Raw genomic sequence first — 23,382 nt, 5'->3', positions numbered from 1 at the left:
GAGGAGCTGCAGTCGGAGGAGACCAGAAGGCAGGAGAACACTGATTCCCTAAGTCTGTGCCATCTCGTCTCCATGCTGTCATGCCATCTGTGGGCTTTATCCCAGGAACTCCTGTCACATCCACTCCCATTAGCATTTTTCAATGCTCTCCTGCCCTTTCCCAGCATCTGCTGACCAAGTCCCTCTGGTCAACACTGCTCCTCATCCTTCATCAAGGCTTTTAATTTTCATGATGCTGTTACCCACTTTTGCTGCACTCTGCCCTGCAGCAGCTCAGCACACGAGCTGCAAACCAGGCAACCCAGCTCGCTAGCACAGAGAGCTTCCAGACGGGGATTGAGCTGCTATTAATTTATCCTATATTTGTTTTGAAAAAATGCCTGGGGAAGGTACACCGTTTCCCTTTCCAGTTAGAGGCTTAACAGCCACAGGTGTTCTCCTTTCTCAGAAATGTAAATCCATGTTTATTTTGCATGTACCTGATCAATCCCCAAGGCATTGTATCCAACAGGCCAAAATCAGAGTTCTGTCCCCACCAAAACACTTCAGGAGAAAGAGAAGAGGTAGACATGTTCTACCTTTACTTTCGCCCTAACAACACCTTTACTTTAGATGTTTAGAAATATCTATTTCTTTGGGACCAAGGCAGCTGCATGGAGTATAAATTATTTTAACTGGTAAGCCCAACAGGACTCCCTCCCTCTTAAAGCAGAAAGGGAAGACTTGGAACATCCATTTCCAGAGTGATCACTGAGGAGCAGCCAGACTTCAATTCCCACGAGGCTCTTCAGAGGGCTTGATCATTCAGGATGCTCTCACATATACAAAATACTAATCTACCTGCTGCACCAGCCATAATCTGCTCCCAGTTAAAACTTGTGCAACTCTGCTGATGCCAATTTATGAAGCAAACATTTAATTTAGCGAGCAGGCTCACAATCCTAAATTTAAACATATGTCAAGCCAGCTAGTGGCTTTGTTTTAATTAACTCCCAAACTTTGTGGCTGGCATTTCTTTATATAAACGGGGATGTTCTGCCAAGGGCAGCCTGTGAGCCTGTGTGCATCCCTACGAAACCTCCTGCTATTTCACAGCCACTTTTCAAAGAGCTCTTGCAGAGGCAAGGGGATGTGGATGTTATTATAAGGGTCCATATGGCAGTACACTGGCACTGCAGCATTAAATCAGAGGTATTGTAGCTTTCCAGCCTGGATTCTCACAGTACCAGGTAATGTATATGTAGCTTTATTGTTGTACAATTTTAGTGGCTATGCATTATTCAGGAGCAGCCTAAGTCTCTGCGCTGCCGGAGGTGATTCAGTGATGATAAAGGGAATACGCTTTGCTCTAAAGGCAGGAGTGAAGGGATTTCACGGGTCGCTATCTTCTCCACCCACGGAGAAACAATGGAAGCGTTAACACTTCTGGTAAAGAAATCAGCTGGCGACAAATTCTCATCGATAATTAAAATGAAAGCACAAGCTGCCTTAACATGTAGTTAGACTTAGGAACTGTAACCTGCTCTCTAAATTAAATGCTTTCCTTGATAATTTGGCTCTCGCAGCAGACACTGAAATCTGCTGGAAGATGCCATCTAGTGGGTTATGGAAGTTTATTTAAGTTTAAATCCACTTGCTGGTGTGGGGCGAGGGTGGCAAGAGCTGCAAATGTGGGGTGCACAATGGTTTCCGTAGACTTTTTGTTGTTGCTCCAGGAAATTAGGTATTTCCCTGCGGAGGTCTGCATTGGAAGAGAACTAATATTTATTTTACCAGTGCCCAGCAGGGCACCGGATTGTCACAGCTTCGCTGTTGACACAGCCGAGCCTGACGGCTGTTGTGCTGGCAGAGCATCTTCCTGAGCGCCGGGGCTGCCTGCTCTTCATTGAGGAAACGGATCCGCTCCCCATTTTTGGGAAAGCTCTGCCGCCATTGTTTGTTTTTCCTAAAAAGGCCCTTCAAACACTATCCTATGCTTCTAAATTATATAGTTTACATTATAGTTGAAGCCACTTAATTGCTATCCGACAGAACAGCACTGTTTTTTAATGCGAGCCACGGGTGGAGGTGGATTTGGAGCGATCGTGCCTGTTGGTGTGGCCGGCGATGGCATCTCCATCCGTGGTGGAGGAGAAAGGATTGTCCCCTCCTGGTTCTTGTGGGCCCGTGGGGCGAACTCCAGCCCTTCGGGGACCACCTGGACCCTTCGGGGAGCACCTACAGCCCTTAACCTTCATCCTGCTCTGCTTCTCCCAGCCCAGTCCCCGCTCCCATCTAAGGGCTCCCCCCCATTAAGGGGTTTTAAGCCAATTAACCACCTTAACTCCCCCCCCATCGGCGGTCGGTTCGAATCCCGCTCCGGCGGCACCCGCCCAGACACCCCGCCGTGCCGCGGCATCCTCGGAGCGCCGTTCTTAGAGAGTCATTAGCGGGGAGTCATTAGCGGAGGGTCATTAGCGGAGGGTAATTAGCGGGGAGCGGGGGCGGGGTCTCCCCGGGCGGTGGGCGGGGTTTCGGAGGCCACGCCCTCCGCGCGCGGAGCGGAAGTGCCGGAGTTGCCGCCCGGCGCCGCCGCCGGGCGCGGGCGAAAGTTGCGCTCCGGGGGCGCGGCGGGGGCGGGGGGGCCGCGCTCCCTCCTCAGCCCCGGCTCTTCGGCCCCATCCCGCTGCTCAGCCCGCTCCCGGCAGCCGCTCCGATGCGGCGGAAGCAGAAGCGGCTGCTGCAGGCGGTGGGGCTGGCGCTGGCCGCCCTCGTCTTCTTGCCCAATGTGGGGCTCTGGTCCCTGTACCGCGAGCGGCAGCTGGAGGGCGGCGGCGCGGCCGGCGGGGACGGGGCGGCTGCCGCGGGGGCAGCGGTTGGTGAGGCGCCGGTGAGTGGGGGGGCTGAGCGGCCCCGAGTGTGCCGGGGAGAGCGGTGGCAGCCGCTGGGTGAGGGTCGGGAGGGTTCCCGTGGCAGCCGCTGGGTGAGGGTCGGGAGGGTTCCCGTGGCAGCCGCTGGGTGAGGGTCTGGGGGGACTCCCCTGTCGCACGGGGCGTGTGCGGGGCTGGGTGCGACCCCCTCGCCGTCACAGAGGGGGCCGAGAAGCGGCAGCCGCCCCCATAAGAGGAGGGGGCAAGGGAGGGAAGCCGGGTGGGCTCCCGGCTGTGAAGGAGATGTTTTATGTCTCCTGTGCCTGCGTTGGAGGGGGAGCGCGAGTACTTTCTCGGCAATTCGCGGGTGCGGGGACGGGAGGGTCTCATTGCCTTTTTTTGGCTGAGCGTGGTAAGGAAATAAAGCAAGGTCTTTGCTTGTTGCGCCAAGGAGCGAAGAAGGGGAGCTCGTCCCATCCGTGCACGGAAAGAGCGGCAGTTCTGTTTCCCTAGGGAGTGCCTCCGTGCCATTTCTCTTCACCTGCCTTGCAAGGGCGTGGGGCGCAAACATCACCTGTTACTCTGCGTCCCCGCAGAGCTCAGGGCCAGGGCTAGCAGGGAGTACCAGGTGGAGCTGGAGGATTATGTCAGCGATGCTCCTTTGGGAAAAGAGAATAACTCTTCCTGAGAGGCAGAGGATGCCTGCCGGATACGTGGCCTGAGGATGTTGCAACACATGGCGGCATTCCTTTCTTGTGCCACTGGTGTAGTAGTAAATTTAACATCCAGACCTGTGTAGTGTGTGAGTGAGGATGGCTGGATTGGAAGCACAGTTTAACTGCACTTACTTTTGGCTGTGTAATTGCTTTGTCCCCTTCTGGGTTTAGCTTTGTGCCATTAAAAATGATTGGGACTTGAAAGCTTGAAATGTCATTGTGTAACTATCAGTTCAGCTGCCACTCTAAAAGGCTCTGCTTGTTCTAAACCACTTAAAACTCTTAGTTGTCTAAATCTTTCCCTCCTTGGAGACTTCCTGCTGTAACTGCACCGTAAAGGTGGAGAAACCTGCTGTGACAATTTCTGCTCTGAGGGAGAGAAGGCTCTCAAAAAGCTGTACTCAAACTGGGGCTGAGCTCTTCTTTCCCCAAGAAATGCTTTTTCAAATTCAAGCTTTTCAGTGTAAGTCTAGATGAAACCATGCTTGTGTCCCATGCAATTGGGGAAAGGGCTGTTGCCTGTCATAAAACATACATTTGCAGCAAATCCTCAAATCTGTGCAGAAGTCCTTTTGATGTGATCATGCAGTGATCATTACATGCCTGGAGTTCCTGATGTTACTGCCTTATGCTTGTATTTCTGTGAGATGCAGGGAATCTATTTTGCATGACTGGTGAAAATCAAGCTCTGCTCCGTAACTCCATGTGGCACAATGTTAGGGCGAAATGAAGACCTCCGTAAAATCATGTGTCCTCCAGAGATAATGAGGAGAAAGTTGGTAATTATTCTTTAAGAGGCTTCAAAGTGACAAGTTGACTTGAACAGTTTTGGTCTTCCAAAATTGTCCTTGTACTGTGGGCTTTGGGTAGGTGTAAACCAGGCAGTGTCTCTCTGCTGATTTCAGTGTCCTTGCAGTGTTCTCGGTGTTTAGGTATCCTGAGCTGCCTGTGTTGTACACAATGCCTGTTCCATTTTTCTTTATGTCTCTGTAAAGTATGGCAGCTGTCAGTGAATTGAGATCTGCTTTTGTTTTGATGGTGTGTGGAGCTGGGCAGAAAACGCCTGTGCAGCTCGCAGGAAAATTTGCAGTAAAACCTCTCTACACTTGTGTAAATCAGAGTTGCTGGGTTTTAGGTTGAAGGCTTCATCTTCCAGTCTAATTAACGTGGACTTACGGGCTGCAGGGGGTCTGTGAGTGAAGATGTATTTGTGTCATGTGCTTATTTTTTGAATGATTTGGCCCTGCAATGATAGCTCCAGTTGCATTGAGCAAGGAAAAACATAGCCTAAAGGACAGCAGGCTGTCTTGGTAAAAATAATTTCAGATGAAGCAGAATAAAAACAACTCGAATGTGATTTTGTTTTTCTGTTTGTTTGTGTGGGTTTGTTTTGCTGTTGTCATAGAGGTATCTGCCAGCTGACTGCAGAGAGTTTTTTGGGCATCCTCACAATCAATGGTTCCAGCCTCTCTTCCTCGGTCCCGACAAGCATTCATGGGTTTTGTACTTAATAATCAACTTCCAGCTTGCAAATGAATATGCTGTTTGTCTGCTTGTTCCCAATGCCGTTTGAAAGAGCTGACTTCTTAATACAAAAACTCCAGATGATAGGAGAGAATATAATGAAAAAATATATTCAGAGCAGTCAGAAAAGATTTTCTTCTGTTTCTGGCTTTAATTTGCCTTTTTGTGCAGGCTAATCTTTGAATTGAGGACATTTCCTATGTACTTCAGAACTGAGCTTTTCAATGAAATCTCTGTCCAGGCTCATTCTTTCTCTTTAAATGGTGTCTGCTGTTTCAGTCGGTAGTTTTATCCCTCAGAGTAACAGCAGAAGGGGGAAGAAGGTTTTAAGAAACAGCTGAATTAAAGCTATAAAACAATCCCTAGAACCTTGGCGTGATGCTAAAATTTTGAAGTTTGAAACTATGCAGGAGTTCTTGTTGTCAGTGTGTGCTGCATGTTACCTTCAGTAACACGGCAATATACATCACTATAGGTGATTTGGCTTTATTTAATCTTTCTAGTGCCTAAAAGAAATGTATCAGAAAATTAAGCAATCAGAAACAATGTAAATATATTCTAGGAAAGATTATTCTAAACGGTTTCTGCGGAAGTGCCTAGGCAGCTAATTGCTTCTGTATTTACATGTTCAGGGGAAACATTATGGTGGCTGAAAATAGTGTCTTGCTTTAATAAGGAGGGTGAAGTTTCTGCTCTTTCCTTCTGCCTTTGGGTTTGCTCTTTTGCAGCTCTGTGGGTGCTTCCCGCTCCACAGAGGAGAGAAGTCATCAAGGTCTTGGCCTCAAGGTCGTGCTGCAGATCTCCATAGAAAAGCTGAAGCTTTGAGTTAGTCCTCACGTAACTGCTGTGTGCTCAGAAGTGGCCTCTGTCGCTCTGTACAGTGGCTCAGCAGAGGAGATGATCTGGGATGTCCTTTTTTCCTGGGGTGTGTAACAGGTCTGGCTTCAAATAGGGATGGTGGCATCGTGGTACTGAAGTGTTTCTGCTGACAGCTTAGAAGCTGCTTTCACTTCATGACTGTACTGTTTGCTCACCACTACGTGTGTCTCGGTGTGCTCACGGAATGCAGATTGACTTTTCTGTAGATTCATCTTTTTCTTTTTTTAACAACTATTCAATAAGTAAAAACATACGATCTGTGGGTGTGGGGGTAGGAAGAAGCAAAAGGAATGCAGCTATTCCTTTTGTCTCTTGGATCTCTGCTGTCTGCCTCAGAGGCTGCTGAGCATCCTCAGCCGAAATGTTTAATTGATGTGGATGTAGCTTTGCAGTGTGTGAACCCTGGATGAGTTAGACTGTGGGCTGGTGGTTTATGCTTGGGCTAATGCAAGTATTTTTGTGGCTTCCAATGCTCTGCAGAGCTACTGCTCTGCACTTCTGTGTTCAGGCTGGAGATCTGCACTCGGTGTGAAACCTGCTGTTCTGGGAATGTGGCATTTGAGCTCGGAGAGATACTAAGCTTGAAGGTTTTTCTTTGAATTGCTGGCTAAAAGCACTGTAGCAAATTAGCTGCCTTTCGTGGCAGCACGTTTTTATCTGATATGATGAATGCTTTATGGAGTCACCCTGTAGCTTGTTGTAGCAGTAATTTGTGCTCTATAAATTAACTCGGGAGCATGATGGAAGTGTATAAATCACATCGGTGATTGTGTGGTGCCCTCTGCTGCCGGCCGGCTGGAGTGATGTGGGGTACACCCTCCTGCTGCTTCCTTGGCAATAGGAAACCAACTACAAACCTGGGATTGAAAAATGGCTTGGGAGGATGCTGCTGTTGGAAAGTTTGGGGAGATAAACTTCGGCTTCAGAGTCATTGAGCCTAAAGTTTGCAGCCAGCATGGCTGAAAATGCAGCCCTGGTGATGATCTGAGAGGGGAGTGATGCTCTGCCTTCCAGGCTGCCACTGCTCGTGTCCTTCTCAGCTGGGGAAGGGGACAGGCTTTGCTCTTCTGACCTGGGGGCAGCTGTGAGGTTGTCAAGGTTTGTCAGCATCGTGGTGTGGTTGGCAAAAAAACTAATGAGGAAGAGGGTGTTTGTTAAAAAACAGGGTCAGGGCTGGGGAGGGAGGAGAGGGGCTTGGGGAAAATTAGAGGAAAACCTTTTCTGCTCTCTGACAGCCAGAAGGAAATTGGACAACCAGCCTGCTGTATTTCACAGGCAGAGTCTTCTGGCAGGTGGACTGGTCGTGTCCTAGACCTTGCTGCTGCTCCTGTCGGGGGCCTGGCTCTCTGTAGACCTCCTGGGCACTGCTGTGGTGGCAGCTGTGTTTGCCAGGCACTCATCAGCTGATGTAAAGGGAGACTTTGAAAAGCTTATTTTTTAAGTATAGTGTAAAACAATTGGCATCAAAGGACTGGAGTGCAAGTGCTACAGCTGAACAAGCCTGTCTTAATTTAAGAGTGACTGGTTGAATGTGGGCTGCTCCGAAGTTTATCACTTCAGTGAGTGCACTTGTAAAATGAGCAGGGCTTCCTGAGCTAGGAAAGCATGTCCTGTACTCGTGATTGGCAAAGAGAGCTGAAGTGAAGGTGAAGTGTCTAAACCATCTCACAGCTCTAAAGTGCAAAGTAAAATTTGAAAATATGTTTATAAAGAAACTGGAGTTTTCAGTGGCCTTTACTCAAGGTCTCATTGTGGTAATCATCATTGTAATGGCAGCACAGAGCTGAATGAACAAATGGGCTGTATTGTAGGTCTCCTATGCTGTGTGAAAACAAAAGGTTTATTATGCTTTTTTATTCTTCATCCCCAAGCAGGTCTTTCTGTTATTGGAAAAGTTGTTCTGTTTCACTGTTTAAACGTGCTCCATATGCACTTAATTGCTGCAACAGTGACCTTTCTTCATGGAAGGAAGATTTCCACTGCAAAACTTTTTGGCTCCTGGCACGTGGACTGTGCTTTAGGTTACTGGTGAAAACCATAATCATATGGTGATCTCCAGAGCTGTGTGATTTTCCTGAAAGAATATGAATCAAATTGCAAGAGACAACTGATCTAAGAGCAACCACAGTTATAAATCTCCTGGCAGATAACTGCCAGGTATTTGACTTAAGAGGACTGAAAAACTAACGGGAAGTTACTTATTACCAGTGAGGAGAGTTGGTGAAATTAAGCAGAAAACTGTTATCAATCAGACTTTGTTATATAGTGCCACCTTCCACTAGCTGTTTGAATACAGCTACGGGCGTCACTGGGAAAAGATAAAGAACTGCAGTTTACCTTCCTGTCACTCTGTATTTGCTTCCTTGTGGAGCCAGCTGTAACGCTGCTTACTTTGTGTAGGAACAGACCCTGTCTAACTCTGAGGAAATTGTATCCAGGTGTTAAAACAACTCTGCATGCTGCTCCTGTTTGTTTGCAGCCTTTTCCTGCAGCAGGTGAAGGCAGGCAGCCTTCAGCTTCCTTCTGGGAAGTACGGAGCGGGTAGGAGGGATTCCACTGTATGCTGGAAATATCAGTAGAAGAAAAATTGTGCTGCTGGAATTTGTTTTGATTCCCCATGAAAGCAGCCATTTCCACCTGTGAGCTTGTTATCCCGTGGGTTTTAGTAGAGCTGTCAGTGGTAGGTTTTTATGGAGTGCACCTCATCCAGAGTGCAGCGAGTTCCCTGGTACTTCAGCACGGTGTAAACGCTCATGTGAAAACTGCTGTGATATTTGCCATCAGGACACTCTCCTTCTCTAGTGTCCATCCTGTTTCATTCTTCCATCCTGTTAAATCTGTGGAGTAACCTGAGTTAACAGTGCTTCTGTTCAGTAGTAGCATGAATAATGCACAATTCTATGTACACTCAGGGAGAGAGGTGGCTGCAGTGATTTTTGTGCATATGAAATTTTTTTATTAGTAATAGGTCCCCTCAGGTCAAGTGACCCGAGTGTGTGTGTGTAGATTTTTCTTCTGGATTACATTGTCTAGAAAACTGGAAAGGCTGAATGGATTAAAACCTGTCTGCTGTGATGGCAAACAGACATTAATGATTATTTTAATAATCACTCGTTCAAATATTATTTATATGTTGCTTCAATCAGTCTGAACTAGATTGGGAATGGTTACTTTCTGTTAATTTAATTTGCTCTCTGTACTTATTCTGAAATCAAATTTCTGTCTGACATTTGCACTTTGTCTAAACTTGATCTGTCCCTGAACAGAAAGATTTTGGTCAGTCCTAGACCAGGCTGGTCACTTGCATATTCCTTCTGGATGCAGCTTGGCCTGGGATTCCTCTACTTCTAGAGACTTGTATAAATGACATTCTATCTTGCCTTCAGGCCCCAGATTGTTTGCAGAACCAAAAGCTGTTGGTGGGGATTTTTAGCAGTTCAGGGATAGTGTGAATCTGTTTATCATGTTTCACAGACTCCTGAACAAATTCTGGTGCCTGAGTCACTTTCAGGAGTATAACAGTGTGATGCTTAATTTCCAAATCCAGGGATAATAGCCCCCACTTTCTAATTTTAAAAATCCATGTTCTGCTTTCAGACTGCCTTTTGTCTTGGTGGTGGTGGAAAAAACTTAAATATTGTCTGTTATCTCTTGAAGAGTCTGCTTGTGGTTTTCCCTTCAGGTCATGACTTCTTACAGCTCAGGGAGCCAGTAAGAGCTACTGGTCCTGCTTTACTCCACACGAAGCCTGGCCTCTCAGCCGCAATGATATCTTTTCTATCGGTGTAACCAACACCCCTGGTGGTATTTCCTGCATTTGTGTTATCCTGCGTGGGTGATGGATAGGCAACAAGGAATGGAGTGTTTATCTACACAGCTTTGTTAAGAATATAAGTAGTAGTGGATATCAAATTATGGCTGACTTGTCAGACTCTGCCTCTTTTGTTAGATTTACAGGGTCTGGCAAACGATTGGAGAAAGCTACAGATCAGTAAATCAATACAAGTACAAAGAGTTGCCAGGCAGCCCTCCTTTTCAAATGCCTGGGTAGAAGAGTAACTTCTACTGTGTCTGAGATCTGCTGGCAGCTCTGCACCCCCTAAAGTACAACATATGGGTTGTTTGACATGTCTCCTTATTGTTCCTTGTGTAAACTTGATAAGGCTTTAACTTGCAGCTTGAAAGAAGGGAGGTCTACCATTTTTTGGTCCTTAAATTTGCTTTTCTTTTTAAATAATTACCTCTCTTCTCTGGCCTTTTGCAGTTCCTCCATTTTCTCTAATCTTAGCTCTGGGTTATAAGAGAGCTCCCCAGAGTATATATCTATAATTAAAGCTTTTAAACCACAGTTACAGTGGAGCATCAGCGGCGCTCTGGTGCAACCACTATCCAAGGGAGAAACTTGCTTCAGTAGAAAAATTGTTGATTTAATTGCAACCAAAGTCTCTCCTATCCCACTCATAGCGTTTCCTCTGATACTCCTTCATGCCTTCCTGCTTTGCTAAGTTATCTTTCTAAATCTGATGACCATTAGTGGCACATCTTCTGTAGCTCACAAGAATAAAAAGGTTTTATTTAGTCCACCTGTCATTTTCTGGAAACACAGGCTGCCAGCTACTGCAAATCATGTCCCTCACGAGTGCATTCAGAGACCTGGAGGGTTTAAAATGGAAACCCTGTTTTAATGAGCAAACTCGTGTAACTCATGTGGATATTTTGATTCTTTCCTTGGCCAGAAATAGAAAGCAAAGGAAGGGAAGGAGGACTGAGTCTTGACTGTCTTGTGCTTCCCAGCTTGGTGGAAAAGCTCACCCTTAATGTCACCAAATAAAATGGCTGTATTTTCCAGTCTCAAATTCTTATTAATTTTTCAGCTTTGATAGCTTTTTCCCTCTCAATTAGCACACATAGCAGAAAGCAGCTTCTAAAAAATGTCTTTCAAAACAGTGAATGCTGACATCCTTCCCTGTTAGGCTGAGAATTGCTTCTGCCCAGAGGTAACTAATTTCTGATCAAAGCATCTCCCCTTGCTACTAATGTGTATTTCTCATGTGCATGCCATCTGTAGCTGATCTGGCAGTGACCTGACACCTTTCCCTGATGTAGCTTTCAGAAAGAACTTGTCCTGTTCTTTGTGGTTGCAGATCACAAGGCAACTGCTGAAGTGAAGCTTCCAAAAGTCAGAATTTTTTTTAAATACACAGAAAATGCAGCTGGTTACTGAAATAATGACCAGGAAAGGGGTTAAATTTCAAACAAAAAGAACTCGTGTCTTAAACTTGGATGCCTGTAAATGAAGCCTGTCTTCCTGCTGTAGAGCTATTTGGTCATAAAAAGATTCACAGAATAACAGTAAATCAGTCTCTCTCCTGCAAGAATTTAAATTTTCTGGATGCATGAAATGTTATTGTTTGAATACTCTCCCTTTCAGAAAATCTGATTAGACTGGCATTTTGTCTTTGTTAGTCAAGTTCTTGTGATGTTTTGTGACTTTACCAGGTCTTATCTGTAAACACTGTCAGCTGTCCCTCCTCCACACAGAGCTGCCTTGCTTCAGCCCTCCTGAACAACTGGGTTTTTTTTAAAAGCTTAAGTTGCTATGAAAAGTTCTGCTCTGCTTGATCCCTAAAGCCTGAAATCCTTTGCTTGCAGCTCTGTGTGCAAGCTAAGGTGACTTTTCAAAGGAAAGTCATTTTGTTCTCTGTCTGCATATGATTATTCAGAAGATCTAAAATTTTAAACCCCATCGTAGGCAGTTTTGGTTTTTTTCTCAGTGGAAGATCACATAGGCTTGTTTTTCTGTAAGTTGCCTTTACTTGTGTTCAGATTCATTTGGGAGGTTACTATTACCTAGTTGATCAGTCTGGCAAGGAAACAATTTTTCTCCATGATGGCAAAGAACTAGATTTTTCTTTCTTGAGCTTCCCCAATGCTTCCCAGCCTTCAGATGAAGTCCAAAGAAGAAATGTTCACAGGGACTAGTAGGGATGAGCTGTTTCTTAATAAATAAAACAGGTGAAACAGTTTGAGTGTTCTTAACACTTAGACTAAAGTTTTCAAAGATGTCTTAGAGTATGATGCTCCTTTGAAAAATAAGAGTCTTATTGACTTTGATCTTGGGTATGGTATAAAAATAACCACAACCAGTACTGGCATCCCATAAGATTTTTTTGTTTGTTTGTTTTCTGGGGGTTTTTATAATCTTTTTAAAAGACTAAGAAGCTCCTTCAATTCTGCTCAGACTGACTTTAATCTTAACTCTGCTTCCTTGGAAGCGGCTCTCATTAGAGACCGTAATTTCAGCTCAGATAAATACAAGCAAAATGTATTCCATCACTGAAGAAAATCAGAACCCCAAAAACTAGATAAATACAGACATAATGATGTTGTAAAAAGCTCTCATTGGGCAAGTAAGTAATTTTCTGTAACATTACAGAAGGTCACTTAAATTTAGCCTGTCAGTCCATGTTAGCCACTGTGTAACAGGCTTATTCAGGGTCTCAAAAAGAAGTGAACCCTGTAATTATCTTCTGTCTTCTCATTTATCTCCCAGGTGGCCTGTTGACAGTATTTTATGTGTGATAGCCAAGTAAGAAGGAATAACTCTTTTTTTCACTCCTGTGCATGTTGGTTTTGCTGATCCACCAAATACTCTCTGGGCTGCCACTTCCCTTTGATTCTCAGGCTGTGGCTTACTGTGTCAGAAATACTTCAAACTCCTATGGATATCTTGCTGTTGCATGCTTCCTAATTTTTTTATGTGTGTGACTGTTTTGGAAACTGATTCAAGGCACTAATTTAGCTTAGGAAAAAAGTCTCCCTTCAGAAAATCAGCATCTGCTCACAGGTCTTATTCGCAGCAATGAAGAAGTTATATTGGTACAGTTAAAGTGTTTGGAGTGAGATTTCTCAAGATTATTTTGCTTGATACTGAGGGCATGGAGGTTAACTGCAAAAATGTCTGCAAAGTATTAGAAGACCTGGGATTTTAATGTAGAAACTGGCAGAATTGTATCTGATTATGTGTCTGGAGAGCAGAGAACTATCCAGGTTATCATTGTTGCTGTCGCAGCTGATTTTTGGAAAGGTGATTCTTGACCCATTGTGCCCCACATTGTTTCTGATCTTTGGATGTGAATTGTGTGCTCTGCTGATGGGGATATGGAAGATGGGAAAAGTCTTATCTGCAACATGTGAAGGTCCTACTTGTGTTGACCTTGATTTTGACTGCTGCAGAGAATCTGTGTATAAAAGATAACAGATTTTCGTTTATTGTACTGTCATATTTTCTGCAAATAGGAACTTGGATCTGCTGATTACAGAAAAAGAGTCCTTGGCAAAGCAATTGCAAACTAACAACTGTCTTGAACCTCAATCTGTACCAACATGATTTTCCATGCATCTTGGCCAAAGCTGTTACCAGCATAAACTAATACTGGTCACTCTGGGTTAAAGGCCTGAACTGTGGAAACAACTGATGGCTTGTGGCTTTTCAAGTGCTGATATTTGTATAATAAGAGGCTGCTCCTGGTAGAAATGCGTCTGAGAAGCCATGAATTATCATGAATATGTGAGCAGAGAGCACTGGCATTGCTGATAAATTAGCTGGGAATTGTCAGTTGTGTAGAAGAACTCAAATATTGGTTTAACCTGAAAATGTGAAATTAAATAGAAAAGAACAGATTTTCTCTCTGGATACTTGAAAACAATAAAAAGTCATGTGATAACTTGTTTTAGAAATTATTTCTAGAGGGTATGAGTTTTCAAGCCTAATGCAGTGAAGTCTATTTTTATAGTCCTTGAAAACAAAACCTGACAGACCATATTTGCCAGCACTTATATTGCTCTGGTGACAGTGCTTCTTTTTAGAGCATGCCAGAGGAAATACTCTGTGCTGGAGCATATGTCAGTGATTAGTGGGACCAGTGCTGCATGATGAAGTGGAAGAAATATGGTTGTGTGAAGAAAAAGCTGAATGGACAGAATGTGAGAAATGTAGCGGTTTATGGGTCGGGTTTAGGGTAGGAATGGAAAATAGCTATTTTTAGGGATATCTGTATGAATCTGACATGCTGTCTTCCAAATCATTGGGGTTTAACTGAGAGGATAACTGCTGTCTTTCTCTGTGTGTTCCCCTTAATTTCTTCTTCATGTAGAGCATGGTTTTCCCTTTGAATTGATCACTGTATTATGCAGGTGTTTCATAATGCAGATATTTGTATGCTCAGGGTGAACTGAAAAACTCAGGAAGTGAAAGACTGTGGTGCCCAACCATTTTGTGAATTTGTGGATTTAAGGCAGAGGATGATCCTCAGAAACCAGCTGAGTCTTTCCAGAGCTGACATCCTGGGCCCAGAATTCTTACCAGTCAAGCCCATGAGGTGTGTGCTCATGTTTGGGTTTGGGATGGCATTTGTCACCTCCTTCTGCCCCCAGGGCCGTCCTTGGCATCGACCACCCTGTGCAGGATGCCGAGGTCAGAGCACAGCTCTCAGCCCAAGTCCTGCACGAGCCATCTGGGACTCTGGGTACTTGTGTTCAAAGTCCTGGGGTGCAGGGAAGAGGATGGAGCCCTGCTGCCCTTCTCAGGGATCACTGACAGCTCTTCCTCAAGAGCTGCAGGACAGGAGCTACATCCTCAGTTGACTTTGCCTCCCTGCTTTGACCATGCCAAATAACAAATATCAGTGTTCTTTGCAGGCACCAAAGCATGCACACAGGTACAAGTGATTCATGTGCAATATAGAGGCACCGCTGTACATAAGCCATGCACCAAAACCTGGGAAATCAGGTGAAAAGCCTGTCACACCCAGTTGTTTTAATGTGGTCCTGAAAGCGCCCACAGACCTCACTCAAGGACACAGACCCCACTGTGGCAAACACAAAGCTGCAAGATGTGCAGCCTTGTGATTTTTCAAGTTTCTTGTATATTTAGCCCTTGACATCATAGGTTAGTCATCAGTCAAGTGCTGTAAAAATGTTCTGCTGCTTCACCCTGTTTTTCCTATCTTGTCACTTATATTGGAGTGCTCCAAAATGTTTGCTATTCAACATAAATGGGAATAAAATGGAAATGCTCTGTTCTCTTTATCACAATTGATGCCTGTACTTGAACTTTGCCAGTATTTGTTTATGAAAACTGTTTGTTTTCCCCTCTGAAATGTTTTTGTCAGAGCATCTCAATACAACTTGTATTAGGGGAAGTCAGAAGAGGTTGGGGAATCCCTGAAAACCAGGAAAAGGATAGATTAGGCTGCTACGTAGAATGACCCAGCTGGTATCAAAATTAGACTGCTGCTGCAAAGGGGACATTTGGCTACTAGTATTCAAAGAAATAATGCAAGAAGTCAAGCCATTTTTAATTAAATGCAAGTTACAAAATAACTATTTTGAGCTCACTACACTTGTGATTTACCTGACTTAGACTTTTTTTTGCAGAGTTTTCCCTCATATTTAAGTGTTTTTAAAGCTATTTTCGTTCTGGTTTTTGCTACCCTGGGAAGTTCTTGCTTTTGAATAACTCTTGAGATAATTGGAAAAACAGAATTAAATTATTTGGGCCCTTTAAGGAAAAGTGAAGGCTTCATGAGATTTGATTTGTATTTCTATAGCACACAGGAGGCCTAGTCAGAAATCTGCAAGGAGAAAGTAAAACACCCAAAGGCAGGCTGCTTCCAATAAAGTAACCCAAACTGAAAGTATATATTTATTTTCCTTCCCTAAAGTTGCTCTGTAGAAAATACATTAAAAATTGGATTGTTTGCTGGTACTTGTACCAAAAAAAGGAGTTTTTCAGCAGTGTGGTAATTGGATTTTGTACTGTGTCACCAGTACTGCATGGAGTTCTGAAAGGGACATTTGGTTTTCACTGGTGACTGAATCCAGTGTTTAAAGATCTTAGTGTTTTCAGTCTGATGTGTGGTGTCTCTCAGTTCTGTAATTGCTTCATACTTGTATCTACTGGCTCAGGCATGAGATTTATGGATCCAGTTTCTTCTTCCTTAGTTTGTCAGAGCTGTGAAAGGAACTGACTTTTAAACCTTGATTATAGTTAATCTTTGTTTTCTTACAGCTCTTAAGGATCTAAACATTTAAGAGGAGCACCAGTTTACCTCACTTGGGGGTCACAGCTTCACAGTGACAGGGGGTCTTGAGCAAAATGTTTTCAAGCTCATGGAAGTTGTGTTTGTTGATTTTTTAGTAGGAGTTTTTTTCTCTTCTGCTGGAGGGTGTTGAAAGCTGTGGCTCTTGAAGTGTTGTGATGTTACTGTGGACTTGTTCATCATCTGCAGTGATTTTTACTCAGGAGGTGGAAGAGAATACCAAAGGAAATTTCCTTCCATCCTGTTTAGGAACTTTGTCAGCTTGACATGAATGAGTTTGGGCTTTTGCTCAGTGCTGCTGGATTATGCAGTTGGGATTCTGTTCTGGCTTCCTAAATGAGAGCAGCATGTAACACATCACCATTCTGTGTGTGCAACCTGCTCTGGTGCTGGTTCTGTGCTGTGTGCCATCAGCAAGAAGGGTCAGGATTTAAATAATGAGATCAGATCATGCGCCTGGATCTTGTTTGAAATCACAGGGTAAAAGGCCTCTAAAACCTCTCAGCAGCTCCTCAAAAGAGGAGACTGGTTGGCAGACAAGACCCTGAAAACTGATTGGTTTTCATGTACTCTTAAAATTTAATGAAATGTAATCCGCGGTTTTAATTGCACGTCTGGGTTTACACATTTAATGTTGACTTTAGCAATTCTGCTTAGTACCTAATGAGGCTGAACTGTTTGTGTAACAGTGAACCTCCTCCAAAAGATCTTAAGATTAAGAAATACTTGAAAAAGCAGGGAGGGAGAGACAGCAGTTGCAAAGATATCACCTAGTTTCTTGAAGCTTCTTGAGTTTTAAGTGTCCTTTGTGGTTCAAAGTAATCTTGGCTTCAGTTTGTTTTGAAAATTTCCTCCTTCCTGGTCTGCAGAGTGGCTTGGGCGATCCATGGCGAGTGTGTAAGAGATTGCTGTGATCTGCAGCCACAACAGTGGAAGCATCAAGCAGGCTCTTTAGCAAATGTAGTGCAGAACAGCTTTCCAGAGGGATGTTAGAAAAATCCATTTCTTCATCTGCTCCTCAGGCAGCATCCTAATCCCAAACCCAGCAGACAGAGTGGGCTGCAATGGGCAAACACTTGGCACTAACTCTAGGAAAGCTGATGGGCTGTGAACTAGAAGCTGGCATCCCGTGGATCTGACACAGTGCTTGACATAACTCTTAATCTGTGTTAATGGAATTTCCTGAGCAGCCTTAGTTTTTTCATTGTCAGCAAAGGCGGATGTTTCAAGTCTGTGGGGTTGAATATTTGCTCCCAAGGCTCCCACCCAGCTCCAGGGTGGGAAATGCATTCTGGCTCAGCAGGTCAGTGTGCAGCTGATGCAGAAGGTGGTTGCAGCACTCTGGGGTGGTGATTGTGTCCTCTCTTGCTTTCATGTGTCAGAATAGCTCTGGTTTCTCTCCTGGTCTGCACCTTGAAGGGAAGTGTCTGTCATGTAAACATTTCTGTGTATATATAACAACCTGTAAACACTGAGGTGTTTTGGTATCTTGCAGTGTAAGGGACCATTTAGAAACAGAGGCATTGGTTGGATGGGCAGCTTTCAGAAAGAGAAAGGTGTTTGCTGTAGCTTTTGTTGCTCCATCTATTTCTGTCATCGTTTCTATTGCTGGAATGGGACTGGCTGTACTTCAGAAAGGCTATAGTTGAAACAAGTTACAAAACAGCACCCAGCAGGGTGTAATCTCCTCCAAATAAGTACTTGATAAGGCGTTTCAAGACATAAGCCTTCTTTAAAGAGTAAAGGAAAGTTCATTGGTATCCAGACAAAGACCCTTTGGCCATCTGGACTTGACTTACTGTTGTCTGCTCTGGCTCTTGGGTGAGGAAGTGCTGTCTGAGCTGTGGATATGAGGTGCTGTGCAACACTTAAGCTCCTTTGACCTAATTCACTTGCTTTTTTGCTGGAGCATGGATTAGCAGTGGCTTGCTGGTGCAAAAGTAAGCAGCAGTTAATTCTTGTAAGTCAAGTGCTGTATGACTGTGATTTGGGTAATGCCATCTTTGTGGAAAAAGCAGGACAAATTCCTCAAATGAAGTGATAAAAGAGTGGAAGGGGCAGTCCTGGAGGCAAATACTGACACGGCAGATAAGTTGTGTGTTCAGGTTTGGATGATGCTGGCTGCTTCTGACTGCTGCTTTCCCTTTCTACATCATGACTGATCTCAGCTCAGCCAGAACAGGCTTCCTTGGAGGCCTTAACACATTCCACAGGATTCCAGATTGTTCTGAAAATGCTTTCTAAATGCTCTCTTAATTAAAGATTTCTCTAAGTCAGAATTAAGTTATTAAAATGTTCCAGGCATTTTCTAGAAGTCTTTTGAAAGCTGGCTGTACATTCCTTTCAAAGTTGATCTACTGCCTGAGTTACAGAGTAATATTGCACTGCTTGTGGGTTACAGATAAGTTCAAATAAACAAATTATTAGGGTTTTTTGCAGTAGTTTGCCTTTCTTGTGAACTGACACTGCTACTGAGTCACTCTTTAGGATTTTGCAATTGTGTAGTTGTGGTTCTTTAGCAGTAATGGAAACAAATGTTTCATGTGCCTAGCAAGGCATTTCCAAAATCCCTGGGTATGTCAGAGCAGGTAGTGCTGCATAAGACAATACATTAACAGCCATCTAAAATGCTTTTGTTTTACAGAACCTGTGTCCACTTCTTAAAGACAGGGTGATTACAGATGATAAATTCTGATGATAAATCATACAGAAAAATTGCAGTGTGGCAAGTTTGCTCACCCAGCTATGGTGCTGCAAGTATTCAACGTGCTGCTGAGGTGATCTGAAGGTGACAAGTGCCAGAGAAAGAGAAGCTGTGCTGTTCTTGGTCTTTCCCTGCCAAGCTCTGTGAGAAGAGATGGTTCTCTGCCACCAAAACAGTGGTTAGAGTATCAAAGCCAAACATTGTTCTGGCTTCAGATACATGTACTGACATGGATTGAGTCCTGTTCTGGGTTTTAATTAGGCTTTCAGCGTTTTAAAGACACACTGCAACCAGAAGTATTCTGTGTATCAAACTGAAAAGGGTGTGTATTGGAGGGAAGTGGATTTCTGTAGCAGTAAAATGGAGTTCTCAGCTTAAAATACATGTTTGTAAGAGAGCTCTGGTTCTGCTTCCTTTGCAAATGCAAGTTCTGCATAGATTATGTTCTTGCAGGTAGCTTGGAGGAGCTTCAGTGGAGTTGTCACCTTTTCCTGGCTAGCATAGTTAACTTCTGCAGGAAGATGATAATCAGTGTCCCCTTGACTCAGCCAGTGTTAGGAAACCTTGACTGCTGGTTCCAAGATAAAGTCAGTGTACAAGTGTCTTCCTGAGCTTGCAGTTGGCTTTGGCATTTTGCTGTTCAGCTCTATGAAGTTGAAAAAGGTTCTATAAAAAATTAAATCAGAACCTTGTCAGTTTATGTTGCTTCTGCTGGGAGCCATGAGCAGCTGTGCAAGAGCTGATAAAGTTGATGTTCCAGTTCTGACTGGAATTTGGAAGAACGTTTCAGGTTAGAACTTTGCCTGAAAACAAATGTGTGGTTATAGAGAGCACTGTTGTCATGTACATCATCCCAAAATCTTTCACAGCAAATAAAATGTTAATTCTTTTCTGTTTGCTTGGCAATCTTTTGGTGAATCAAAAGCTGTGTAATTATCCTTCCTTATTAAAAATTCAGCCATGGGAATGGATGACTGTGTCTGTTTGCTGTGCAATTACTATTAAGTAACAGGAAAGACTGCTGAGGGGTCAGTCAGCAAAAGCATTACTGGGAAACTGCATCTACGGAGCACATGGGAGCAGAAGACAAATAAGTGTCTTTTGTGCTCTGAAAGAAGGATGAGAGACAGCTCTTGCAAACTTTGCACTGAGATCAGAGTCTAAGCAGTGAGGGTAGTGAGTGCATTCATCTGTGGTGCTGAGAAAAATGTTTCTTTTCCTAAGATAACAAAGTTTGACAGGGTTGTTTATCTCCCTTAAGTTTCCCGGGAGGTATGAACACAAAATACGTTGTGGTCTGCCTCCTCTATCACTGTGCTGGATAATTCCTTTGTGAAACATCTTGCCCAGAGAGGTCAGGTTTTTAGTACAAGCCTTGCTCCTCTCCTGCTCTGTTTTTGAGAGTGTTTTGCAGATGTGCCTGGTTTGTGAGAGGCGCTTTCTCCAGGGCAGCAGAGGTAAAAGGAAGTTTAGAGCTGCTCGCATTTAAAAGACAAGGCAGCATCACGGCTGTGTGAACAGTTGCTGCTCTGTGACACACAAAACAATAATCATTGGGAAGATGGAGTTTTTGGGGAAGGTTTACAAAGTTTTTGGACCACTTCACTGCAGTTTGGAGCACAATTTGTGTGTTTGTTTAGAGGATTTCCATTTGCAGCAGTCTCCCTGTGCTCTTGGTCTGGGTCTGGCTGGTGGAGTGTCCTTAGTGATGCTGAGCTGTGCTCACAGGCCATTTGCTATTTAAGTTGAACATTTTTGCCTACCTGTAGCACAAGCTGTTGAAGCTGGCTTTAGCCTTTACATTCAGGAGTGCCTATTTGGGCCATAGGAGCAGCAGCTAAAGAACCTTTGCAGCAGGAAAATCCCATCACCTTGTTTGAATAGCTTTCATTCAGAGAGAACGGAAGACCTGGGTCAAAACTGAGTTCCTGGCTGATTTAAAATCCCTGCTCTCATGTACTTCTTTTGAAGCAGTAAGCCACTATTTATTTGAGATGAAGTTTAAATTTAAAATCCACAATGTAAATTACTTGGGAAGGGATGTCATTTATGCACCCATAATGGTGATAAGCTGAATAAAACAATTGCAGGAAACTTATTTCTGGGGGAGAAGCCAAGGGAGGTATTTTAGCCGTGGCACTTTTATGATAACTTCTGGAGCTTGCTCCTCTTAACAGAAAGATTATGGATGTTTTACTGGTACAATCAAAACCAGCTGGGTTTGGGGAATTTTAAGGAGTTGTTTTTTAAAGCATTTTTATAAAAACCCAAGAAGTCCAATTAGTAGAATTCAATTCATAAGAGTTTAAAAATTAATGGTAACTTACCTTATGAAATATGGATCACTTGAGACTAAACTAAGAACAGACATATGGTTTTGATTTTTTTTTTTCTTCTTTAAACACTGGCATAGTGCTAAGGCCAGACAACTTTATTTTCCTGATGCATTATAACCAGCTGCAGATGTTTTAGATGTTATCGCTTCTAAATGGGCTCTGACAAATGTCTCCTGGAAGCCAGCAGCTCTAAATATTACATACACTATTCCGAGGAAATGTTGAAAATAAAGTTTTAGGAATTAAATGTTCAGTGTCTGAATCAAGAAAATTTACTTTCTGCTTTTCTCAGGGGGATTTGCTAGCTGAAAACATTATTTTGTGAGACAGACACAGATGTTAGTCAAGACACATGTGGAGACTGGAACAAATATTGCCACAGATGGTCTTGTGTGGTGTTATTTACTGGCCCTCTACTGCTAATACTGGAAGGTGGACACTTGAAAATGGTACCTTGACATATAGCTAAATGCTGACCTAGAATTTGTAACAGGTGTACAGCTATTCAGCGCTAAGGTAAAAAAACAACTGAAGTATTTATTAAAACATACAGAAACATTGTTTTGTGCATCAGTGAGCCGGGCATGGCCCTCTGCTAGAGAAACTTTTGTGATATTTCACTTACTCTGTTCAAGGTTAAAGTAAATAGTTTTAACTAAAGATTTTTTTGTGCTTCTTGTCTTTTCTGCATAGCATTGAATCCTTTGAATCACCCAGAAGGACATTTTCACATATATATGGGATACAAAATGTTGCTTGCATATGAGATGTGTGGCTTTGTGGGGGAAGAGGGACCATGTGAATATTGATATGGGAATTACACCTGATGTCCTTGACTTGCAAAACTCAGGCAGCTTGATTCATCACTGCATAAACCATTCACATTCATTTTTTTCATTCCCTGAGAGTGGGGAAATATCTGTGCTTTGCTGTAGACACCTCATTAACATGTGATTCCATATGCAGCTCTCAGAGTTCTCAGGTCAACACAGGAGAGGAAGGAGGTGTCCTGAGGGGACAGGCTGAGTGACTAAAGGCTGCAGGCTGAAAACTGAGTAGTAGAAATACCTTTTCAGGCAGGGATGTGCCAAACAGGCACTACATCTGATAGGGCTTGTTCATGTGTTAGCAGTTCACCAAGTAATGGTCCTAATCGCTTGAAATTTTGTTGGGAGTCTTGCCAAAAATCTTTAGAGAGTTTTAAAGGAAAATGGGGATTGCTGAAGTGTTATCAATAACTTTTTCTTTTTTGTGTGTGTGAGAGCTGTTTTGGTAAAAAGGTATTTCAGAACGTAGTATGTGCTTATGATATATATATAAAAGGTTAATGATGCATCTAGTTTGTACCATACAGGGTGACCAAAGGGAATCTCCTTCCCCTCTGTGTTACCCCTGAAGAGCCTCGCTCCAGCTTTGTGCCTGGTTTAAATATAAGCCAGCTTGTGCTCACTGGAATCCCTGGAGTCTGCCTGGCACTGGGGAGCAATTCCAGGAGCAGATTAGGGCTGGAAGCATCAATGGGTAAGTGCTTGAGCAGGGACCTGCATGCTTTGCTGGGAGGGACATGGCACAGTGCCCTGGGCGGGAGCCGAGCCCAGCAAATGCAGGTCTAATGATTTGGATTTTGCTATTTCACATTAGTGTTTAAAACTGCTTAGATATAATCCCCCCAGCAAATCTCTCTATGCTCTGGGATGGTGAACATTTGCTGCTGCACACTGATTTTTAAGTATGAACTGGTTACACTGAATTCTTGTGCAGTTGAACAAAGGCTCTCTCTGGTGCCTGGCAAAGAAGAGAAGTTTTCATGTCTGATTTTGTTTGCACAGGATCATAAAATGGGTCTTTGTATTAACATGCTATAACAAATGAAACATTCAGGCAGAGGTTTGGTTTGGTACTTGCCAGTTGTGGTGGCTCTGGAAAATCATAGAATATATGTATAAAATCCTTGGAAAGGAGGAGAACTTCCACTGAGTTCAGAGTCCAGAGCTACTGGTTGCATGTGTTGAGTTGGATGTTTTTTTCTTGTCTTACAAATTATTACAAAGAAAGTTTATACATTGAAGGTTAATGTTCATAATACGAATCTTTTCTTAGTGGTTGTTCAGCTGAGCCACAAAGAAGTTTCTTCCTCCAGTCACCCAGGAAATTTCCACTATCTCTTGAGCTTGCTCTGTTTTCTTGCCATAATTTCATCAGAAAAAAAAATCTCAAAGATAGTACATGCCCCTCAGCTGCAGCTGTCTGAACATACTTAAGCTCAGAGGT

The 23,382-nt window shown here is 43.6% G+C and overlaps 1 protein-coding gene across 1 annotated transcript in view; it reads left to right on the top strand.

Moving 5' to 3' along the window:
• Positions 1-2,599: 2,599 nt before the first annotated feature.
• The window catches only part of GALNT10 (polypeptide N-acetylgalactosaminyltransferase 10), an 81,189-nt gene continuing 60,406 nt past the window's right edge, over positions 2,600-23,382 (top strand). Inside the window, exon 1 of the mRNA XM_014253225.2 lies at positions 2,600-2,869. Coding sequence (XP_014108700.2) covers positions 2,696-2,869 — 174 coding nt within the window. The 5' untranslated portion in view covers positions 2,600-2,695. The remainder of the gene's footprint in view (positions 2,870-23,382) is intronic.

This window comes from Pseudopodoces humilis, chromosome 17, assembly GCF_049639895.1.
Source record: "Pseudopodoces humilis isolate 2021_Gansu_Grassland_sample_001 chromosome 17, ASM4963989v1, whole genome shotgun sequence".
NCBI lineage: Eukaryota > Metazoa > Chordata > Aves > Passeriformes > Paridae > Pseudopodoces > Pseudopodoces humilis.
Note: the sequence above shows the minus strand (reverse complement) of the source record. Positions and strands in the feature narration are given on the sequence as shown.